Source organism: Protopterus annectens, chromosome 1.part2, assembly GCF_019279795.1.
Source record: "Protopterus annectens isolate FY-2018-M chromosome 1.part2, PAN1.0, whole genome shotgun sequence".
Classification (NCBI taxonomy): Eukaryota; Metazoa; Chordata; order Ceratodontiformes; family Protopteridae; genus Protopterus; species Protopterus annectens.
Genome location: NC_056727.1, coordinates 202,162,480 through 202,187,852, shown reverse-complemented (window position 1 = coordinate 202,187,852; position 25,373 = coordinate 202,162,480). Strand labels below are relative to the sequence as shown.

The following is a 25,373-nucleotide window of genomic DNA, read 5'->3' as shown; positions in this document are numbered from 1 at the left end:
TCTAAATTCCTCTTCTGTCAGGAAACGCAGGAAGAAACTAGCCTGACATTGATTATTATTATTTATGCATATACTTCCAGTGTAAATGTTTATATGATTATTTGTTGCTCTTTGATATGTGAAAATGTGTTTTTATGTATTGTTTTTATGCATTGTACTTTATACTTTTATATGCCTTTAAGTTAATTTCTGCTTGAATACCAATCATTAATTGGCTGTTTTTAAAAAGTGAACTGTTTAAATATGGCTGCTCCATTTTGTTGTTTGTTATTTTGGTCTGAAGCAGCAACCAGGAAGGGTTGCGAAAGCGCTTACCTCCATAAAAAATATCTTTGGTTTTTACATCAATACTGCTTTCTCCATTGGTTTATGGTGCCAGGATTTTACTTACTTGGTTTGGATTCTTTTGGGGTAATTTTTCCTGCATCTTTTTCAACTGGGTTCTCTCTGCTTTATAGTTTAGGAACAACACTTGACTGTTGTTTATTGGTGTTTTGATATGAACTGGTAGCAATCAGTTTTTATGTATACACGATAAGAGAGAAGAATTATACAGGATAGTCCTATTAAGAAATTCAGCAGCAGATTAGCTTAGTGCCACTGTGGTTACTAGTAAAGAAGAATATGTTTATGGGAGTAACTACGGTAAAAGAAAAACATGAGGGTGAAAATATCAGCAAAGTTTATTAGGTGGAAGGCAAATTAAATCCTGACAGAAAGAGCTAATGGTAGAAAATAATAAATGGAGAGTTATATTTGACTTGGAGGTGAAGTAACAGTTAAGTAATACTTCACTAGCAGAGATACAATGAAGAAATGACAAGTAGATATTTTCTTACAATGTTTTACTACAGCAAAAAGGTGTTTGAGTGTTAACTGTCAGGTAACAGAAATTTATGTTAGGTTAGAGTATTTTAAAGATTTAATATGGCATAATTGTGTTGAGTAGGACTTGTGTGAGACAATAATAGGAAATTACACTTTTGTTACCTGGTGGGTTAGCACTGAACAGAGAAAGAAACATTGAATAAATAGATTTATATTATATTACTTTTAAAGCATACTGTTTATTATTTGCATGAGGCAAGGTTTTACTTGAAAAAACTCTGTTAAGTTGACCTTATTGCAAGTAGTAGCGTGGCAATGAGTTTACCACTAGTGACTTGGACTGAAAATTGAGAAGAATGACTGTAGTTAATTAAAGGGTGCAATGCACTAACTGTAATGGAGAAGAGCAAAGGTACTGACTTTCTGGTACAGGTTCAGGGCTAATTTTTAATGGGGTTTTATTGCTCATCCAAAGCTGTAAGGAATCTGCTCAAAAGATTCAAATTTTATGACTGAATTTTAAATCTTAACAGCTACTAAAGTCCAAGAAAATGAGGTAGCCACAAGAAACTTTAAAAAAAGACAGGTTACTTGAGCTAAGTGAATTACCAACTCAAATGTACTTCTCCTTAAATGGAAACAGGCCATTACTCCACAAGATTCACAAAGCCCAGACCAGAGAGTCCTTCCCCACCAGTGAACATAAACCCATTTTAAAGGAAGGCAATATATAGAACTTACTAAATCAGTGATAGTGAACCTATAACGTGTATCAAAGGTGACACACCACAACATTTTGAGTGACACACCAGCATTGACACACCAGCATTCACCAACACCAGAGTTACCAAAGAAACTGAATGAACAAAAATACAAGAAATATGTGACCCCACACTTATCTATTAAAACATAGCAACAACAAAAGTCATTAACTGATGTTAATCAAATCAAATGCAGTGTGTTCCATATTTTTTTCAGTTCAATTCAAAATTACCATTAAAAGAAGGGTAATTTTTTGGTGTAATATTTTAAGCCCAATTATCAGTGCACATATAATTTTGTCTGTTGTAAGTCACTGATTTTTCTTTTACTTTTATAATACATAGCAGCATACATGATATATTTTTTTAACATAAAGGAATATGTCAAGAATTGTTTCTCTTTTGTTCAGGGGGGGTGGGGCATGCCAGCAAAGTCAAGATAGGCATTTTCCAAATTTTTGACACGCCGAGCCCAAAAGGTTCATCATCACTGTACAAAATCATATATGAGGATGGGACAGGACAAGATGAAAGGAAGTTTGTCTTTACATGGTAGCCAGGCCATGGGAAACAAAAAGCTGTATCATCTTTGCTTTAAAAGTTACCCAAGAAACTCATCACTGTCTAGTACTGTAATCCAGAGGACTCCCACTCCCACAGGAATCCTCTCCAGCTCAACCAAAGCTCAGTGTAATACATCCAAAATTTTCTAACTCCACGAGACTGGTGTTTTTTTTTTTTTTTCAATTTTATCTTTATTTAATTTAAAAACATTTAACAGGCTTTAAAGCTTCACACAAGCCATAGCTCAAAATCAATAAAGAAAAAAGCAAGCTTGAGAAATATGGTAGAGCCAACTTATCAAAGCAATAACTGCTATTATAATATTTATTTATTTTTATTTATTTTATTTTACATTTTTACCGAGAAGTTCCACTACATATATACGAATAATAATCAGAGAAATACAATGTGAAGTACAACATAGAGAATTAACAGTGATAGCAATACAATACACTATATAAACATTGGATAACTGTGGCATACACAATTGTTTGTTCTACTGAGGCAGAGAAAGATGTCATTTAGCGAACAATTTCAGTGCATCAGATTGTAGTGTTTGTACAACATAATTTGGATAGAGATTGATGGGTGATAGTTATATGGCATATTGTGAAGTACAGCAGCTGGAAGGAGAGTAATGCAGAAAGAAGGGGGCAACTAGGAAAAGTCAGGGAGCAAAGGGGTCAGGTAGGTGAAACTGAGTAGCTATGGAATATTTATTTATTTATTTAAGTTTGATGACCGGAGAAGTCCACTGGGCCAAGAAGAGCCAATTTTCAGTGGAGGCCTGAGGAGAAAAGCTCCACAATAATTGCAAGTTACATTTCACATGTTACAAAAGGACATAGTTCATACAGCTAATTAAACATTTACAGATAAGCTCCATGACATTTGCAAGTGGCTTCTCGCAATGTTACAAAAATTAAAAGACAAAATTCAATACAGAAATTTCAACATTTACATAAAGTGAATATTTTTGTTATAAACGCAGTTGTAGGTTTAACATTTCTACAGAGATACAAGAGAAAAGTTGGGAGAAAGTAAATGGATTTTGAAGCAGAGACAGATGGGCTGTTAAGGATATGGCAGGCATTGCTAGATAAGGAGGGGTAGTGTGTTCAGCCACATCCAATCATCTCTCCTGTGACCTCACTATCAAATAATTTCTGTCATATCCAAGCTTCTAAATTTATTGATCGTTCTTGGTACCATGTGGGCTTCTCCTCAACTCCTGTGATAATGTGGAACAGGTTTATTCCTGCTTAATCAAATACAGACCACTTTGTTTAGGGAATTAACAGAATCCTGCACCCTCTCTATGCATATTTTCCATTTCTCAAAATATACTTTCCTTTGCCTCGGACCCAGTTTCACTCTTTCCATATTTTCCAGTTCTCTAAGTAAATCTAGCAGTAACTGTAACTCCAATGTGTTAGTAGATTTTCAATTTTTAGTTAGAGCTTTTTTAGCCACTGTCACGAAGACACACAGGAAAGTTATGTCTCTACCGGCAAGAATTAGATTTTCTTCATTTCCTAAAACAAGAGTGTCTCAATTAATGGGGCATGCTGTTCATAAATTGCAGAAAATATTTTTTGTAATAAAGATTTAAACCCTTCTAGGTTTGATCTTTGCAAAAAAAAAAAAAAAAAAAAAACACGCATCACCAAGTGCCTTGCTTCAGTCTCTCACATTTCCAACATAATGCACTGATCAGCGGGATCATATGACTAAAGCCTAGACAGGGTATAAAAGTATTTGTGTAGACATCTCCATGCAAATATTCAAAATCTACTGCTTTTGGCTGCATATTTCAGACCCCTGTTCTTTTTGATCTGGCAAACAATTATCTCCCATTTATCTTTCTTGTTATAAAATACCATTTCATCAAACTGTCTTTATGTCTACTTAGCAAACATTTTATTTGTAATTACTGTGATCTCCCCTCCATCGTAAGTTTCACTAACAATGGGGTATCACTGTACCCAACTGGACATATCTTTTTTGTCTTGGCAGCTATTAACATGAGTCTGTATTCTATTCTATCCTCTCCTCAAATTTTCCTTGTGCTTCTTTCCACTTCACCCTCTTTAGCAGCTGTATTACTTGCTCCCAAAACCTCAGTGGGGATGATTTTCTGCTCCAGTTTCTGAATGCCTCTTCCTGCTCCTGTGGAAGGCCTATTTTCCTGTATCCTACAGAAATGATATAATTTTGCCAGGGTTTAATTAAGTCTTTATTAAGATAAGTGCAAAAAGTACTAAATAAGTGGTCATTTCTATCTATCCCTTCCTGGGTTTTTACCCATTTTCAGCCACGACACCTCCAATAAGGTTGCTTTCTATTTAGCATAGTAGGTAGTTACTTTTTTAGTTTAAAAACCTATACAGCTGAGCTGTACTTCAGCCACAGAACCCTAACTACTCCATTCCTTAGCCACAATCAAGTTTTCATAAAACTCTAGGCTGTGTTCCTTCCCAAACAAAATCAACTACAATGTTCTTTAATGTGCCAAGCCATCTTGGTCAGAAATACTTAATGAAGGACTGAAACTCGTACAGCTAAAGTAGTAGGAAAACATATGCAATTGTTTTGGTTTTCTGGTTGAAATCCAGGTGTATCATTTTCCATCTCTTAACTTCCTCTTTCATCTTGTCTAAGAATTCAATGTGGGTTTTCACTGCTGATAGCTCAACTGTACAGCACAGCAAAACTCCCAAACACTTAAAGAAATTATCCTTCCAAACCTCAAGGCTGAGCCTTTAAACCCTTTGGTGCTGTATCATTAATTACAATTGCCTTTGTTTTCTCTAAAATCACCTTATAACATTTCATAAAGTAATTGAAAATCTTTACATCAACTCCATAAGCATATTAAGATATTACCTGCATATGCAGCAAGTCTGTGCTCTTGACTGCCTATATTATATCCCATGATTTTTGCTTGTTTTATAGCAACTATTACTGAGCCTAAATAAAAAGCCTCCTTGCCTGCTTCTCCTTTTTATACAAAAACTCTAGGGGAAATGCTCCATTTTATACAAAAACTCGAGGAAAGGCTGTGATGGGGTGCTTGCTTGTTTTCGCTCTTGTTCCATCCCATCTTTAGGCCATACTTGAGTATAACCTTTCTTAAATAATTTCATTCAACCCTAATGAAAGCTTTTCATCATCTAGACCTGATGAAACCACTTTTATGTCTTCTGCCCTGGCATTTTCTATGAGCATTAAATCTTGTTTAACATTATTAAAGGTTTTCCTTCCCTCAATGAACACTGCTTGATCATCTGGTATAAGGTATGGACTGTGTCTACCTAAACAACATAAATGTTTTCTAGTCATGGTTTAAGAATGATAAAGGCCTGTATGAAGAATGAAGGCCTGTATCAGTTTCTCTGCTTGTGTATTACAACTACCACAACTTTCTTTTATGAGAATGTGATTTTTTTGTCCAAAGATCTAGGGGGTAGTCCATACATTCATCGGGACTTTCATTTAACTCATCTACCTTCCATGTCCTTCACTTTTTCTAGTTATTTTATTAACATGCTTCTTTGAGTGATGATGGTCTAATACTGGGAGATTTGCTTTGTCTAAGAACTCCTTAATTTCTCATTCATACTGTGGGCTTTCCTCTGATGCAGAGTAAAGTGAAATAAAGTGTATAAGTCATGGAACACACCCAAGATCTTCTCTGGATATCTGACCCTATTCCCAGTATCCATAGACAGGGTATGGTTTGTTCTACCCTTTGCTGTTGAAGACTTCTGACCAGCATCTGCTGATAATCAATTCCATTTTAAAGAAGTAGTTTCCAGTCCTTACCTCCTGAACTGCATTTTCAATCCCTTCTTTTTCTCACAGTATAATTTTTCTCCTGCTTCCTTATCTCCTAACCTTCAAAGCTCCCTTTCAATATCCTGTATCCTTTCAGCTCTTCTCTCTCAACTCTTGAGTTGTTTACATTTTTAAACATGTTGCTATTGCCCCCCCCTTTCATCTGATCCCATTTATCTATAATTTGGTTCCAACCCTCTAGCAACCTTTGCACTATCTTCCGGTGTCTTTATACTAGCTATGTCAAACTTCTTCTGCTTGAAGTAGTTTACTGGGAAGCTTCAATGCCTGTCAGTTGTAAAACTATGCTGGTTGTGAACTGTTAATACTACTGAAGCACGGTCTATAATATAATATATGCTGGAAGTACTTGCAGCTTTTTAACCAAATATTCATGTTCAGCTGTTATGAATATGCCATCTAATCTTTTTGCAGTCAGCAATTTGCTTGAGGTAAATGTATATTCTGGCTGACAAGTTCTTCCTGATGCCACATCACTCAGGCTGGCGCTTTTGAAGTAGCTGGTCATATATTTACCTAGCTCTGATACCTTCCCAGTCCTGGGACCTGTACTGGTGTCCTTCTTTGATGTCAGCACATTTCAATCTCCTGTTCATATTAGGACTTCCTCATGAAATTGAACAACCTTAATCATTACAATCCTAAACTCTAGTCTCTTGAAGGACAGGGATGGGGGAGGCAAACAGATACTACTGCATGTGTTATGGTTATAGCCCTAAACTCTTTTTGCTGAAGCTTGGCAGGAGCTATATAGAAGCCAGAGTGTATGTTTATACATACCTCTCAATCTCTTAATGGAAGACATCTGGACAAAGCCTGACAAAATGGAGGGCAAAGGCCCAAAAATAGGGATAAAGTTTAAATGTTTCTATTACAAACTTAGAAAGTTGCTAGAGTATCAGGGCTTGTTTTAACATACATTTCCTAAGAATTTTAAGTCTGAAATTCAAATGTATGTCATTATTTAGTGACTTCAATCCTCAGATCATCTGAATGATTTACCAGAAAACCACAACTTTTAAGAGCAATAGATCAAAAATATCAGCCAAGAATCTGGACTTTCTGTGAAAATCTGGACATTCGAGAGGTAAGATATTATATTTGGATGCTTCCCTAAGATGGGTACAAACCTACCTTCTGAATCTTCTTGCGACTTACAGATCACAGAATCATAGGAGGTTACTAGGCTAATGGCCCTGAGGTCTTTACAAGCCTAGCCAAGAGTTTGTCCCCCCCCCAAAAAAAAGAAACTTCAGTCAGCACCTGTCACCCCTGTCAATGAGGGACACAGGTGGAACCCCTGGGACAGATTTGTGGATTCCCATCCACTCATCAAGGTTGCGCTTGAAGTGGGTCAGCCAGGTACTCTGTTTGATGTGTATGGGAAGTCTATTCCAGAGACAGGGCAGCCTCTGGAAGACAAACCTGTCTCTCCAGCAGGTTTTGTTGATGTTGAATATCAGATTTAGACATTGAGTGGGTAATGCATGAGGAGTTAGACTTATGGATATGGAGTATCTCTAGCAGGGCAGGGTCCGAAATTGCCTTGTAGGTGAAACAGCACCTCTGAGCAATCTGTACGATATTGAGTACAGTGATAGTGATTTCAGCCTGTATGCATAGAAGAGGTGTTGAAGGCCATGGATCCTTTTTGTGAGGTATTTCTGTGGCCTTTCCAGTTGGTGTAGGTGTTTATTGGCCTAATGAGGGAGGAGTAAAGAGAGGTAATAACCTCCTTTTTTCTGGATGCAATCCCTTTACTAATGAGATAAACTAAGTAAAAGGCTTTTCTGACCACTGCTGCTACATGATGGTCAAATGTGAGATTGCTGTCAACCTGAGTACCCAGGTCTCTCACCACAGGTTGTGTGCTTAGGGGGTTGCCGTTGATGTGGTAATCAGTAGGGGCCATGTTTTTGCCAACTGGTAAGATAGTACATTTTTCTGAGTTTAACTTAAAGCCATGACTTTGACACCAGTCATTTGTTGCTGTGAGATCCTCTTGCAGTATGTTAACATCATCTTGGGAGTCAATGACATCACCTAACCTACAGTCGTCCACAAACTTGGTCAGGCCTTTTGTCTTTGCCTGGACCTCTGAGAAGAAGAAGACGACCCCAAACATTAAGTAATCCCAGGACAGATCCCTGGGGAACACCACTAGTGACAGGTCTGCTGTCAGAGGTGGAGGTGCCTATTTTGACTTTGTGGGTCCTATTGGTGTACCAGTTGGCCACCCACCTGATAAGACAGGGATTTACTCTAAGTTGTGTTAGCGTTTTCATGATGCTAAGTGGGGGGATTGTGTCAAAGGCCTTGGTAAAGTCAAGGTAAGTTGTGTGTACTGACTTTCCCTCATCCAGGGCCTTGAATATGACAGTCTGAAAGAAGTAAACCGGGTTCAACAGGCAAGATCTGACCCTGACGAATCCGAATTTGGTGGGGTCAAATGCTTGGAGATTGCCTATGTCCTTGTTTATGAGATCCATAATAATATGCTCCATGTCTTTACAGATCAGACTTGTCAAGCTAATGGGGAAATAGTTTCCTGGGTCAGTAGTGGCACCACCTTTGTGCAAAGGGATGACGATGGCAGTTCTCCACTCTGCTGGAATGAAGCCTGTACTCAGGCTGTGGCTGAACAGGGTGCTCAATAGTGAGGTTAGTTCTTGCTGGAGATGGTGCAGAATACAGCCTGGGATACTATCAAGTCCCATGGAAGCTGTGTTCTTTGCCTTGGATAGGGCCTTTAACAATTGATCTATGGAGATGTGAGGTGTGGGACAAGTACCTGGGATGTCAAATGGGCCTTTGGGGGGGATGAGGGTGAAGTTTGCACTGAATCTATCTGCTAGCAGGTTGGCCACGTCAACAGGATCAGTGTAAGTGATACTGTTAAGTACTAATTCAGAACAAACCTGGGCTTTGCCATGGAAGTTTCTGGCATAACTGAAGAAGGCTTTGTGGTTTCCCTTTGTTTTAGAGACTAGTTTCAATTCATAATTGGCTTTGGAGGTTTTCACTACTGATCTAACTGTCATGTTGAGGCCAAGGAGTGAGTTTTTTCCAATTTGGAATTTGTTTCTTTTTACCCTTGGACAGCAATTTCTTCTTTTTGTTGTAAAGTCTATTGATAGAGGATGTCCACCAGACAGGTTTTTGTTTCCTTGAGGAGCAGGTTTTAGTTCTGCTGGGTATGGCTGAGTCCATGCAGTTGTAAAGGTGCTTGTATACTGCACTAGTGTACTGTTCAGCATAGTTGTCTGCATCCTCTGAGGGAGGCCGTGGTGTGAAGCTACTGATACCCTCCCTTAGGAGGTTGTAGTCATCTTTTGAGACGTTTTTTAGCCTGGTTATGGCTGGGGAGGGTTGGGTGGGATAAAAACTTTGAATGAGACAGACCGGAGATCTGATCTCACCAGGAAAGAACATACTATGGGAGTGCTGCAGCAGTTGCCCATGTTGGTGAAAACCAAGTCCAGAATGTTATCTCCCCCTGTGGGAGATGAGACAAGCTGGTCTAGTGCATTAAAATTGATGAGGTCAAGGAATTGTTGGGTGAGCGCATTAGTGCAGGTTTACCCAGTCTATGGTGGGGTACTTGAAGTCACCAAGGATCAGGGTGTTAAGGGGGTACCTTGATGAAGTCAAGTAGGTCCAGGTAGGAGTGGGTGTCCTGAGTCATGGAGAGGGGTCTATAGCTGGCTTTAACTTGGATGGGTGTCTTGCCAACTGTCAGTTGCACCTGGAGTAGTTCCAGTGTGTCGTGCTGGCAAACCAGTCTGGAGGTGTGCCTATCCTTAACAAAGATAGATACTCCACCACCTGTAGTCTTCCCAACCTCATTTTGGTGTCAGAAGGTGTGGAATGAGGTACAGCCTGGTAAGGCAGGGGTGCTCTCCATAGCCCTGTAGCAAGTTTCCTTGACTGCAGAGACGTCACATCTTCTATTGTGAAGAAATCTCCAGTGAGTGTATTTTCAGGTTAAGGCTCCTGGAGTTTAGCAGCATGACCTTTGTTTTTTGACAGATCTTTTATGTTGGAAGGTTTGCCTTTGGGACATTGCCTAAAAAGTGCACAATGGGGGAGGCAAGATCCTTGGGCCAAAATCCGGAATCCTAGGGGTGACAGGTAGAGGCCAACTCTGGAAAAACATTGAAGCCTGTCAACTATGTCATCCCAGGCAGACAGATACTGGATCCCCTTGGAATAACACCAGAAACTAAGCCAATTGTTGAAGTCATATCATTCTTGGTGAAGGCAGGATGCTGCTTAGGGCTAGGGTCATACCTGGCTGGGACACATACTCTGAGATCTCAGTCATGTATCTCTTCATACAGTCCAGGGAGGTATGTCTCAAGTTATTCACACCAACATGGACAATGACAGAGTCATACTTGTACCTGTTGTGGAGAGACTTAAGTGTGTGCATGATGTGGCAGATTCTAGCACACGACAGACAACTGCTTGAGCCTGGTGAAGGGGACATAAGTGTGTCTCACAACAGAGTCACCAATGACTAGTATATGTTTGGTTTATTGTTATGACTTATTGGCTGTGCTTGTATTCCTATACAGTGCATACAAAAAGTGTGCACACCCTTGTTAAAATGCCAGGTTTTTGTGACATAATAAAATGAGACCACAATAAATCATTTCAAAACCCCACTAGCTGTAGACATGCTACATCTCTTTCTTTTTCTGAGCTTATCAGTATAGCATATGTAGATTTTTTGGCTGAACTTTAGAAACACACAGCTTAAAAGGAATTACACAGCACACCTCTCAACTGTCCATATTTTTGCCTCATATTTTTAGTCTGCTCCTCATAAAATTTGTGGTTTTAAGGATTTTTGTGGCAAATAATTGAGGGCTAAATTCACTACATAACGACAGACATTTCAGTTTCACACTTCATATCCTTCAGAAAATGCATGGTAATACAAGACCTTTTATTCTAGCAACTTTCCAGGTGTATAAGAGCAACATTTAAAATTTGTCCCTATTTTTGGGGATTTGTCCCCACACTATTTTTGGCTTTGTCCAGATTTTTTGTGCCAAAAGGTTGAGAGCTTTGCTACACAGTGAAGATTAGCTTGTCTGAGTCTTTTTTGTAACTTACAAAAAGATTACATTACCACCTGGCAAAAATATTAGTGAAAGTTACATTTTCAGTCCTAACTACCATGTTCAGCAGCATGTTAGTTAGGCTTGAAAAAGTGTTAAGAAGGAAAAGAACTATAGTGCAACCCACCATCAGCAAACACACCTTATTTAGTTTGTCCTCTCCACTGTCTGCAAGCCTCTACTCTCAAGTGTTAATATGTGTTTACTGCAGCAACTAAAATTAGTACCAAGCAGCACCTTTCTGTTTCTTCATCCTCCCCTACACTCACTTCCACAGCCACCCTGAGTATATATCCCCATGACTATTTACTCCACTGGAGTGCCAGGACAGAATTGGTTTATTAATTTTACATACTTAGCTTACGATGGCCAAGACTCATACTATAGCAGACCCATGTTTTGCAATGCTAAACTGTATCATACCTACTTACCCCACAGTGGCATTTCCTAACTACCATGCTGTTCACAGCTTTAACAATTCTGCAAATGCAAATTCATTATTACTTTTTAAAGAAATGAAGCAACAAGGCACACCTATCTGGGAGCTTTCAACTACTTAAGCATGTTGCCCAATGAGGGTATATCCCGAATTTCAGTATTTCAAACTTACAAAGCCGAAAACACTAAATCCCGAAACCCCATAACCGCGAAATTTAAAATCCCAATCATAGAATACACATACAGCACACACATACACAAACTTCCCCCCACAATCAAACGGATAATCCTACACTACAGATAAGTAGGGGGGCAAGCCACCCTGCACCCCCCACATTCCCCTAATTAAATATACTAACTCCGAGATCGCACAGACACACAAAGGAAACTCACACATTTCACATTCCCTCACAAACACACATCACAGTCACAACACACACTAATGCCCCTAACCAACCCACATATATATATACATACTTACCTAAACTTCCATCCATTCATTCACACACCGCACCACCATAACCGCAAAATTCAACATCTCCGAGCTTCGGGATTTTGAATTTGGCGCTTCTGTGTTTTCGTGATTCGGGTATATAATTTCGAAATACTGAAATTCAGGATTTCAGTATTTCGAAATTATAAAGTGGATCCATATATACATATATATATATATATATATATATATATATATATATATATATATATATATAAACTCTGTACTATGCCGAAGACAAGAGCTGTATCTTATCACTACCATGTTTTTATAGTCTTATTGTGTCACAATCTATTCACATATCTACAGTTGCCACACCCTGCAGATTTAACTAATTATGCCAGTGATATGACAAACCCACTTCCACACAGCTGTAGTCAAGGTATGTGTTCTGCTCCTTCCCTGCATCCATAGAAATGATTTTACATAAATACACTGTCTCTGTTGCAACATGAAATTAGTGAAGACAAAACTAAAGTTTAATTATTTCTATTTTATGTAACTTGCTGCAAAGCCTAAGTCTTCTTGTTAAATGGATTCTCCACTGAAATAACACACTCTTAATACGACAGGACATTTTTTTAAATTAAGTCATATATAATAATAATATTAAATTATTAGCTTTCATTTACATTTACTTTAAGAAGTGACAAGTATTCTAGGACATTCTCACTGCTCATCCAGAAGAACTTATGAAGGAAGTCTGGAAAGACAGTCTCCATATTTTAAGAGTACACATTTTAAAAGATCATTCCTTCTAAATATACTAAGTGCAAATATTCAAAAAAAACTCCAAAATACTGGCATGCTGTTCATAAATAGTTATCAAAAGTTGCCTTTAAATATATTTAACTCTCTATCTATATATAATTTGTGTGTGTGTGTGTGTGTGTGTGTGTGTGTGTGTGTGTGTGTGTGTGTGTGTGTGTGTGTGTGTAACACTTGGGTGAAATGCATCCCCGTGGATTTATTTTTTAATGAATTAACAGTAACAATAAATGGAAAAAAGCAGTTGTGGGTGGATGGATGGATAACTACAAAAAGGGAGTCTAAAAATTCTGTTACCACAAAGAGCATCAGATGAACCAATCAAATCTTAGTTGAAACAGTGAGCAATGAAGAGAATGTCAAGGATGAGAACTAAGATAAGAAACAGCGATATAGCAAAACAGTGCCCTAATCCTTTCTAGGCGTTATCTCTGCCTATCACACTGCTCCATTCTCCTGGCCAAGTAATTGCAGCGATTTACGCAGAGGAAAAACACAACAAGATAATCACGGACCAACTATACCTCTAGATCATTTGACATATGATACAAATATACGTATGTTAACAGTTATCAGCTTTACAGAAAAGAAATAGCAATTAAGGTAGTGTCTTAACTTAAACAATTGCATATTATTCATCTTAAACTACAAAGAAATGCCTCCTGCAGTCACTCATACAAACTGACTTATTTTGCCCATTAAAACTGCCGAACATGTCTGTCAAGCTTAAAAGAATCAACCTACTTGTCTCACTACACAAGTAATTACTGCTGCTACTACTAAAAGCATACAGTGTTTCACTGTAATCCGAAGAAATAACTGCACACTGCCGACATATCTTTCATATTTTCCTTGACCTGTTATTAGAAAACAGCTTAAAACAGAAGTGCTATAAAAAGTAACACATAATATGCTGGCCTAGCTATTCAGGTTTCTAAACAATAATTTTAGCATGAATATACACAAGCATTATTCTTCTATCAAGCTTACCTTCTTCTTGCAATTAGCAATATTACTTCTGTGCAAAAAATCATGTTACCATTTTCTCCCTTAGGAATAATTACTTTACATAAAAATGCATAAACAAAGTCTGGAAAATAAAACATTCACGTAAAGTTATTAAAAAAAGTCAACTAATAATACAAAAAAAAAAACACGACTAAAATGCCAACTGTATACATAAAGCCATACAGAGTTTTCTTTTGTATTTCTAGTAACAAGGATGTTTTATCTAATCTGATCTGGATATGTGTTACTAAGAAACAAAAAGGAAGTTGGAATGCAACATTCTTTGGCTTTCTTATCCCAGAGACATTAAGCTGCATGCAATCATGTTACATTATCTCCCAGAAAAAAGAAATTCTTCTGTACTCTCCAGATGCTACATCTCAATGTTTATATTTACAATAGTATTTAAACTGTTAGTTTTAATTTACATTTGCTTTAGGAGGATACAGTTAAAAGTCAGCATTATCACTTCTCAAATGAATACATATTTTTTCAACATATTTGTTATCACATATGAATTCAAGGTACCGGACACAAATGTATGTAATACATTAGTGCAGGAATTTCCCTTTAGCTATTTAACACAGCCTCTTCAGGGCTTTATTTTGTTAATTGTATTCTGCTTCCCAACTCTTTTGCCTGACATGCTGATTGACAGAAATCAGCTCCTATCCATCAACAAGACCACCAGAGGCAATATTCCAAATACTTCCCAGATATACAATGCAATAAGGTAAAGGTTAAGATCCTATAGGTTAGCTATGCACACATTTTAAACTCTGTTATAGAATAAGCAATTTGCAGGTACCAATAAATTAAATGTTTTCAGATCTGTAAAAGAGTTGCTTTAGAGTGTGTGCTATCTGTAAAATAATTGTGCAGCTGTTTAATCTTCCTTTACTCTCGCTCCTTTAAAGATACATTCCTTCAGTTAACCTTTCCTGAACCTGTGATGGTCACCTATGACTTTACTTTCAGCTACTAAATGGAAAGGAGGAGCAGGGACTTCTAGGAAAACAGTACCCTTTCATTCAGTCTTAGAAGTTAGTTTAACTGGTTATAAGGCAGAAACTTGAATGCACTGCTCCAGCTGCAAGAGCTAAACACCAGCACTAAGGATGTTGCATTCATCCAAATAAGGGGCACTGGGGGTTATCAGTCAGAATTCTATGAAGCCAGGAAATAAACCTGCAGGAATAGATACTCAATGTAGCTCTCAAATGACGAGCAATGAAGTGCTGAAAGAAACAGAACTTGCACTAACTGAAAGAGCACAGCACACCAAACTACTTCTGCCTAAGATCTGCAGTAGACTCTCTGAATACAAATGAAAATAACTACAATATGCATAATCATTGTGTATATGGATGTGTGTACATGACACACATATGCGTGACACAAAAGCTTATATGCAGATGCTGGACATTTAATAATACTTCTATGTGATTAGAAATTTCTGTCATTTACATCAATCACAGCATTTGCATACCCAGTCAAAAACTGAAGTTCTATCACATGGAATTAGTTTCCAAACTTGGGAATGCAAAACACAATCTACTTCTCACTACAATACAAATGACTGTCAAAAATACATTTTATTTCTAATTAAGCTAGAATATGCTAATGTATTATGCAAAATAAAAATATCTAAAATGCATGTAAACTATTCTAAAGACTGAACACTTGAAGGTAAAATGAATGTTCGGTGATCAATTTTACCTTCAGTATGACATCAGAATTAGCAAAGATAAACTGACAGCCTATAAAAATCTTAATATGTGTTACAGACAAAGGTTTCCTCCACCTTATATCTACTGTAAGGTCATCTGGGATTTGTATTTGCTATAAATATATGCTCAGAAATGCAAAATTGCAGTAGACAATTAAAAAGGTATCTGAATGCACATTATGAAACAGTGGATCTAACAAATGACATGTAAAGTTCTTTCTGCAGACTCTATCCCTCTGTAAAATTAAATACAATAAAAATGGACAGCACTAATGCTCTTCCACAACCACAACCCCCTCCCCCACATTAATCACTGAGGTGAGCTCACAGAAAATATATTTTACATTTTTAATGACTTAACTCACAATAAGTTTGCAAACAGCCTGTAGCAAAGTGCACATTGAACCTTGTTTAAGGTTGATACTACCACATTTCACAAACAATAATACAGTGCACATAAACTGCACAATGGAACAGAATGCTATTACCTACAATTGTAACTCAGCTTAGTATTTCTGTTTATCAAAAATGTATTTAAAAGGCAATCGTCTAATTCAAGGAAAACTTAATCTATACTGTTTTGTTTCATGCAGTCCTTACCTTTTTGTTGTTCTCTTTAATATCTTGAGGATTTAGAGACTTGTAGTCACTAAAGGAGAAAAACAGCAAGGCATATATGAATAAAATCTGATTAAAAACAGTGAAGTGGTCAAAAAATATATAGATACACACAAGTACACACACTACACTGAGAGAAAATGCATCTGTATGTATGCATGTTTAGCAGACATGATTCCACATATGTAAATATATACATTCGTAAAGTATGAAGTATGGGCAAATTATGTTTATATTTATGTACCAACAGACTTATGTAACCTGATGCTGATTCCTTTGCGTTAATTCCAGCTGTATCTTAGTAACTTTCCTAAGTCTATGAGCCAGATTACTTTACTAATAGTTATACTTCCATAGGACATACCAAAAACAAGCAATAACTAAATCTGCACCCAGGGCATGTGCCTGTGACTTAAACTTTATGACTCATAATCCTTAACTCATTTATGATGGGACAGTCAGACATTACGTTTCACTCAGAAACAAAGATTAGAACAAGTGTAAACGCTAGTATTCAAAAATGATTAGTGCTGTGCAAAGTGCTCCCTACTATGACTGGATTTTTTAAAAACTTTTCTACTACCATGGAAGGTGGCTCAAAAGACCTGTAAAACACCCAAGTGATGTAAGTAGTGCTTTGCACAGTGCTATTCATCTTTACATACCCCTCAATATGTTTGTCAAAAAGTTCATAACATGTCAACACACAAATTATTTTTAGGTTAGTGAGGATGTTTAAAAAGCACCAAAAATGCCTCATTTTGTGACTAAGCTTATGATGAATAAACTCACAGCGCAATGCTGTCATTTTGGATTTACAGTTATTGAAAATATGTGCTAAAAATGAGAATTTATGGCCAGCACAGTAGTGTAGAGGGATAAAGCCCTAAGGCCCAGCTGACCAGAGTTTGATAAGCATCTGAGGCACTGGTAAAGAGGGGTGGGCAAGCTTTCTTGCAGGAAGGCATGGTCCGTAGAGGGGAGGAGACCTTGGATGTAACAGGTGAGCGCAAGGGAAGGGGGTTACCAAGGGATAGGTAATAAAACAAAACAACAAAAATCTCCTGGTAGAAACAGTCAATGGCATGAGCCCTTGGGTTCCACTCTGATCCCAGCCTTAGAACAGGGATAATCTGGGGACTATAAAAGAGGCTGACAGACTCGGCAATAGACAGGTGCACTGGGGTAGCCAGAAGGAATAAAGCATAAGGGGGGGGGGCAATTAAAGTAATTACTATAAAATAGAAAATGTTCATCCCTCTTTCTTTTTTAACTAGGGAAGTGCATGATATACAGATTAATACCATCACAATGAGAAAGAAATTTACAATCACAAACTTAAAATATCTGTCTAAATTAAGAAGGCTTTTAAATATATTAGAAAATAAAGTCAGCATAATATTCAAGTGAAGGTGCAATGTCTATAACTGAAAGGCACTTTTTGTAATTAATGTATATATTTCATGTAGCTAGTTTAGTGTTTAGCTTAAAGGAATTGTATTGAGGCATAATAGTGAAAATGGTTTACACAGTTGTATAAAATTACATCTGTAAAATGTGCAAAATACATCACACTATTTTAGCATTTTTGTTCTAGACGGACTGCACTTAGTATCACTTTTCATTTAAATATTGTTTGCTAATGCTGTCTTAAACAAACATACTTCTAAACATGTTCATTCATTGGGAGGAATAAGTGCAGAACGGATTCCCCAACTTAAAACTCTCCTTCTCATTTCCAAGACATAGGTTGTGTGCCCTAGACACCATCTGCATTATGGTGGCTTATGCCCTGGCTATGTTCCACCATGAATTTAAAAGTCTGCAAGGAAAGTGTCCACCTACATTGTTTCATGTTTTCATCCTGCTGTCTACTCAGCTACAGCAATGGGACACAGCTGCAATCAGTGTAAATTCTCAACAGAGAAGGTAGCACCTTTAATGAAGATAATGGCCACTTGACTGCCAAATATTACCTTCTGATAGTGGAATAGCTGGTCTCTGTTCTATTCAATTTCCAACTCATAAAAAACATACTGAATGTTCTTTCCTGTTAAAGGTCAGTAAAAACAAGCTATGCCAGTGGTGTAGAGGGATAAAGCCCAGACTTGATTGGTTGCTTGTAAAACTGACAGAAGTGGCAGGGAAGGGATGGATGTGCCTGTCCTGAGTGACAGGGCACTCGTTGATATGCTCCCTAAGGGGAGGAGTGGTCCAAAGAAGGGAGTTGCCCTTGGATGCAATTAACAATTGTTGGGGGTGGGGAAAGGGAGTGGTAGGGCATTAAAAAGTTGGAAGGAAGCACACACAAGTAGAGCACCCAGGATGGTCCAAAATAAGTTCCAGCAATACAAGAGCAAGTCTGAAGAAGTAGAACAGCTGGTAGACCTGGTGTGGATATACATGGGAAACTGGGCCTGGGCCAAAAACGATGAGTTCTGAGGGGACCAAAAAAAAAAAAGTAAGTGATAATAACTGCCTCTAGGCCTGTCTTTGATGCATCAGTATATGCTATAAAAGACTTACTGAAATTTGGAGAAACTATTACAGGCTCTGAGCATAGTATTTTCTTTAACAAATTAAAAACATTGCCTGTCTCTAGTGCTCACTTCATTTTATGGGGCATCTCCCCTTTGGTGAAATCTGTAAGAGGACACACTACAGATGCAAAATGGGATGCAATGTCTCTACAGCATCCAGCTAACCCAAAGAATGCCCTCATTTGCTTCTCGGTGTAAGATAGGTCAATTTCTTACAGCTTTCAGTTTTTTCCTTCTAGGGCCCAGCAATCTCCCTATCAATAGCTTTCCTAACTATTTTACCTCTGTCATGTCTAACTTACTCTTGAAGGCATAGATAGTTAACCAAACTTGTCTCAGAGAGTGCAGTGCAGCCTTTACTGTAGTACAGATAGGGAGTCCTAGTCCTCTGAGTGTATGATTACATTGTCTAGATAAGTGGCAGCATATGTGACATGGTATTTTAGAAGTCTGTCAATTAATCTTTGAGATGTCAGGGGGATACCACTTAACCCAAAAGGAAGGACAGTATATTGAAACAGGCTCTTGTGTTGAAAAAATTGTCTTATATCTTCAGTTGCTAGTGGTATTTGCCAGTATAACTTTTCTAGACCTAATGTGGTCAAGAATCCCACCTTCCTCAACCTTTCAGTCAGTTCACCAACCCTTGGCATTGGAGAGCTGCCAAATTTTGAAATGCTGTTCAATTTCCTAGATTCATGGCATAACCTGATTGTTCTATCAAGCTAGGGACTAACACCGTTGGGTTGTTCAATCTACTTTTGGGACTCCCCTGTCACCACCATCTTAAACATTTTTGTACTTCCTCTTGCACAGCCTTTCTTTGTGACTAAGAGTAAAGCTTTTAAGTTAACATTTTCTCTTTGTGTTGTCTTGATATGGTGTTCAGTCAGGTCTGTTCTGCCAGGCAGTTGTGAAAATACTTTTTTGTTTCTTAAAAGAAACTCATTTTTTACTTCTTGTTTGTCAGTAATGTTGTGTAAATGAATAAAGCCATAACTATTGCCAAATGACCCAGGTTCAATTAACAGTTTGGGCATTCGAGACACTAGCAAGACAAGATGGGTGCATTCATCCTGGAGTGCACTTTGATGCACTTATGGCAGATCTCCAGTAGAAGCTAAGGCAGCACAGCTGAGGCATTTACTAAGGGAGGGAGGAGCAGTGGCTGAATCACCACAGAAGTGGGATGATATGTCAGCACACCCCACTGCACACCTGCCTCAAGGACATCAAGGGTTTGCAGAAAAGAGACAGTTAAGGTATAAATGAAAATCATTCCCTACCAGCAGTGTGACATTCCCCTAAAATCGTTGATCTTCCTGAAGTTAACCCAGAGGAGATTAAGGGAGGTCAATAGACTCAGTGAATGAGAAGACAACCTGGTAGTAAGCTGCGAGTTGCATGGCGTCAAAAAGAGCAACAAACAATGGAACTCATTTGTTTCCTGTTTCTGAGGCTTTGAGAGTATATGCTCTACCTGAACTGCAAGCACAAATGACAGTTCTCTTTCTTCACCAGATGTACTGGTCTCTGCTGCTAAGCTAATTAGAGAGGTTTGTGCTTCATTCCATGGTTTCAGTACATTGGTATGATATGTTTGTTCTGGTGTTCTCTTAGCAATTTGTCTAACTCAGAAATAATACAAAAATTAAATGATGGAAGTTAAAAACAAACTCTACCATTCAGTCAAATTTGTTTTCTGTGGTGGGGACCAAAGCCAGCACCAGGTGTGTAGCCTTGAATTCCCTGGACCTTGCATTTCTGTTATCTATCCCTTGTTGTGTGGTCTGTGCTCCTTTCATGTACTCAGATATGATGGGCATCATCTATTTCAGCCTACCTTGTAAGTCGGTACAGTGTTCAATGACACTTGTACATTGGATTTTCTCTTCTTCCTAAGTTCTTCCTGCATAATCTAACAATCAACAAGCAGGGCTGCCAATTAATAACATAAAAGGACTGAGCCCTAATGATGTCTGTGGTACTTCGCTAATGGCATACAGGAGGCATGGTGTCAAATGGTCCCAACTTTTACTATCTTCCTGAATAACATTTCTCAGAATGACTTTAAAGTTTGGTTAAAATGTTTCACTAATCCATCTATATGGGAATGGTACACTGAGGTTTTTAACTGCTTGACCTTAAAACCCAAGCACAGCTGTTGCATTATTCTTAACATAAAGTGAGTCCCCTACTGGTGAGTACTTCCTCAGGCATTCCTACTCTGGCAAATACGACTAGCACCTTTGTTACAGATTTAGCCTCAGCCTAGCATATGAAAATAGCATCAGGATACTTAGATATACAGTCCAGGATAACCAAAATGTACTGAACCTCTGCCGGTTTTAGCAATGGCCCAACAAGGTCCGCAGCAATAAGTTCAATAGCATCTCTACAACACACACTGGAATTAAAGGATTTTTGAAACCTACGTGAGAGGCAATCCAAAACAGAAGTTCGCAACTTCTTTCATTGTTCCTGCCAGTAAAACCTTGCCATGATCCATGTTTTAGTCTTGTCCATTTCTAGGTGTCAGCTATGTGCTAATCTCATCACCAGGTTTTAAAAGATTTGGGCACTAGCACTTGATGCATTACTTCCTCTTTTTCCTTACTTAGTCTGTTCAGAAGGTCATTTTGTAGTGTAAAGTATGGACAGGAAGAGAAAAGTACAGTTGTGTACACTTACCATAAATGTAGATGTTTGAGTGTATTCACTGTTGTAGTCATCACACTTCGGTTATCTGCCTGCAGGTAACCCTCAGACAGCCTGAATACCTGAGTCTTGGGATTTCTGAGTCGGATGCTGTTGCCTCTTCCATGACACCAGGTTGTCAGGGGTATAAAACATGCAGCCGATGCAATTACATCAGTGTTTCTTGTCCCAGATGTCAGGAGCCCCCAAAATAGGAAGCAATTACATGGTGTGGAACACCTCCAGTAAAAAGTAAATACCATAGCCATAAGATATAGCCAAAAAGAGGATATGTAGAAAGCATAGAAGAGTCAGGGGGCTGGAGGGAGGGTAACCAGGACTAAAACAGTGAATACACTCCTGAGTTAGTCCTGAGGGAAACCCTGTCAGCATGGAAAATAATGAAGGGCTCCACAGCCATTAGTGCCTGTAGCTCAGACACTCTTCTTGCTGAAGTGATGGCTAGAAGTAAGGCTGTTTTCCAAGAGAGGAATTTTAACTGTGCTGTAGCAGCAGGCTCAAAAGGGGGAAGCGTGAGCTTCTCTAGTGCAAAGTTAAGGTCCCAGGCAGGGTTGGGAGCTCTCCTCGGGGGTCTTAAATTGTTAGCTCCTCTCAGGAACTGTTTGACCAGAGGGTGAGAAAAGTGAGGTGGCTCAGTATTATAATGAGCTGAGATGGCCAAGACATGAATCTTAATAGAAGAGAAGGATAGGCCTTTGTGGAGCAGCTCTGCTAGGTAATCTAGTACTTGAGGTAAGGTGGGCATGGCTGTGTCCTTTCCTTGAGACTGGCTCCAAGAACAGTATTTTTTTCAATTTTTCTGAGTAGGATTTCCTAGTACTAGGCCTTCTGGCCTCAAGGAAGATGCTCAGCACCTGTTTGCTGAGGGTTGCTAGTGGTGTATTCAGGCAATAAGCCAGGCTGCAAGGTTCAGGGTTTGCAGCTTAGGATGCAAAATCTGTCCCTCCTGCTGGGACAGAAGGGAGGGGGTCTGATGTAGGTGCCAGGGTGGCACTGCTGCCAGACTGCGTAGAAGTGGGTACCAGTGCTGGCGGGGCCAATCCGGTGCAATAAGGATTGTCCTTGTTTTGTCCTGTTTGACCTTGAGTAGTACTTTTGAGAAGAGGGGCAGAGGGGGAAAGGCATATATTGAGAGGTTTTTCCCAAGTAAAGGATAGGGCATCCACTTTCTATGCTTGGCTGTGGGGATTTCTGGTGCAAAATTTGCTCAATTGATGGATTTGGGGGGAGGCAAAGGTGTCCTCCACCTATGGGTTAGAAGTTTGAATGAGTTGGGATCTAGTTTCCACTCATGTGGGTCCAGTAGATTTCTGCTTAAGTCATCTGCCAGTGAATTTTGCTTGCCTGGCAGGAATTGAGCTTGCAGGTGCACTTGGTTGCTCAAGGCTGTGTTCCACAGGGCCATGGCTAACCTGCAGAGTGGGTAGGAATGAGATCCCCCCTGCTTGTTTATGTACCACATAACTGTGGTGTTGTCTGTCTTTATCAAGAGTTGTCCTGGAAGGATAAGGTGTTTGAAGGCTGTCAGAGCATTCTGCACAGTTAACAGTTCATTTTGATTGATATGTAGGTGAATTCATCTTGGGCTCCATTTGCCTTGAATGCATTTGCCAGCCATGTGAGGCCCCCCATGCATAGTCTGATGCATCTGTTGTCAGGGTTTGGGGGGCGAGGGGTTGAGTGAAAGGGAGTCCCTTGTTGTGGTCACAAGCCTCTGCCCACTAAAGAAACTCTGCCCTTAGAGCAATGATAGGAATAACTGTTTCCGGGTCCTGAGAATGTTAGCACCAGAGACTTTTTAAGTACCATTGAAGTTTCCTCATATGCAGTCTTGCATATGGAATTAGTAGAATGCATGAGACCATGAACCCTAGGGCTTGCAGTATTTTTCTTGCAGATAGCTAGGTTCTGGTGGCCATTAGTTTGAAGTAGTTTGTAAAATAAACCAGCTTTTCTGGAGTTAGGAATGCCATCTGGGAAGTTGTGTTCAAGCTTCCTCCCAGAAATACAATAGTTTGGCTGGGCAACAGATGTGATTTCTTTTCAATGATGGTGTACCCCAGAGATGTTAGAAGTCTCTTTACAAATGCCAGCTGCTGAAGCAGCAATTCCTGACTATCCGTCTGAATCAGGCATTCGTCCAAGTATGGATACATTTGAATATTTCTCTGCCTGCAGTATGCAATGGCTGGAGCCAGGCACTTTGTGAATACCCTGGGCGCAGTAGATAAGCCAAAGGGAAGTGCAGAGAACTGATAGTGCATAGAGCCTTCCCTGAAATGTAGATATTTCCTGCAAGATTCCCTTATGGGGATGTGCAGATAAGCTTCTTTTAGGTCTGGGGTGACTAACCAAAAGTCCTTGGCTAGCATAGGAAGCAGCTGTTGTAGTGTAAGCATTTTGAATTTTGGGACCACCAGGAAGGTGTTCAGAATGGACAGGTCCATCATAGGGCGCCAAGAGCCCACTTTTCTGGGCACCAGGAACAGTCTGGAGTAGAAACCCTGTCCTCTTTGCTCTACTGGAACAGGTTGAATAGCCCTGATACTGAGAAGAGAAAGTATTTGCTTGTGAGCCTCTGCCCACTAGTTTGGAGGAAGGTCTGGCAACCTGCTTGGGGTTGGCAGTGAGTGGAAGTAGAATATGTTATCCATGGGATACAATGTTTAGGACCCATCAGTCCTGGATAATGGACATCCAGTTTTTTGCATGCAGGGTGAGTTTTCCTCCTAGGGGTGCAAGTACTTGGGCATGGCTAGGAAGGATGATAGACAAGTCATTGGGAACTTTTCCATAAAGGAGTGGCTCCCACTCCCTGTTTTTGAGGGGGGAGCATTCCATTGTTTAGATCTCTGCGTACCCTAAGACTGTAGCCTTGGTGGTCTGTTGCCCCTGGGTTTGGGCTGAGAAGACCTGGTAGGGACTGGAAAGGACCGGTTTTTTGAAGGCCAATGCCTACTGGAATATTAGTGGCTGTACCTGTAAGAAATCTTTAACAGTTTGCATAGATTTAGCTTTTTCCTCCATCTTTTTATGGACCTCTTCTGCTTTTGTGTCAAACAAATGTTCCTGATTTAATGGAGCATCTAGTAATTTTGCTTTGACATGGTCTGGCAAGATTTTTCCTTCAGCCAGGCATGCCTTCTTAGTACAGACCCAGTGACAGCAGCCCTGCAAGATGCTACTAAGGCATCAAAACCATACTGCAAAGTATGTTTACTGACTTGGTTTGCAGAGTGCATTAACTCTTGTAAATCTTTATTTTCTGCAAAATCTGGAAGCAACAACATTTTTTGCTTAATTAGTTCCATGATATGCTGCTAGTACTTCAACATGTGAAACTGGCAAATTAAAGCCCTGATGGCAAGAGTTGCAGAGGTATATACCTTCTTGCCCCATCTGTCTAAAGCCCTCGAATCCCTGTCCGAGGGGGTAGGATTTTTGGCTGTAGTAGCCTTAATATCTTTAGGTCCCTGGGAAATGGTCTCTGGATCCGCAGTGGGATTCTTAAAGAGAAATTTGTGAGAGTCAGGTTCCCTGCAGTACCTGTCAGTCTTTCTAGGAGCTGGTGGTAAAGTATCAGGAGTAAGACTGGATTCCATGAAAACATCATCTCCAATATCTAGGACAGGGGGTATAGCTAGAGGCCTGTGCTAAGGCAAGTCTAATAATTCTCCGAGTCTCTTTTTGGACTGTGGGTAGTCCTGGCATTCCCAGTGGAAATGCTCTCTTAAGGTATGCAAGGTTTCACCAAAACAAAAGTCCTCTGGAGGGGAGACAGAGGGAATGGAATCCTCTGCATCTGAATCCTCATAGGTAGATAAGGGTATGTCCTGGTAATTAGAGTGATCAGAGTCATCGGACTCATGGTCTGTTGAATCAGAAGGGAAATCAGATCTTTGTCTTTTAGAGGTGGAAGGCTAG

General features: G+C 39.2%; 1 protein-coding gene across 4 annotated transcripts in view; it reads right to left on the bottom strand.

Moving 5' to 3' along the window:
* EHBP1 (EH domain binding protein 1) overlaps nucleotides 1-25,373 on the bottom strand; it is a 3,513,379-nt gene that overhangs the window by 1,150,999 nt on the left and 2,337,007 nt on the right. For all 4 annotated transcript variants that reach the window (XM_044055510.1, XM_044055511.1, XM_044055512.1 and 1 more), the window contains one exon: nucleotides 16,174-16,222. In XM_044055510.1, the coding sequence (XP_043911445.1) occupies nucleotides 16,174-16,222 (49 nt within the window). The remainder of the gene's footprint in view (nucleotides 1-16,173; nucleotides 16,223-25,373) is intronic.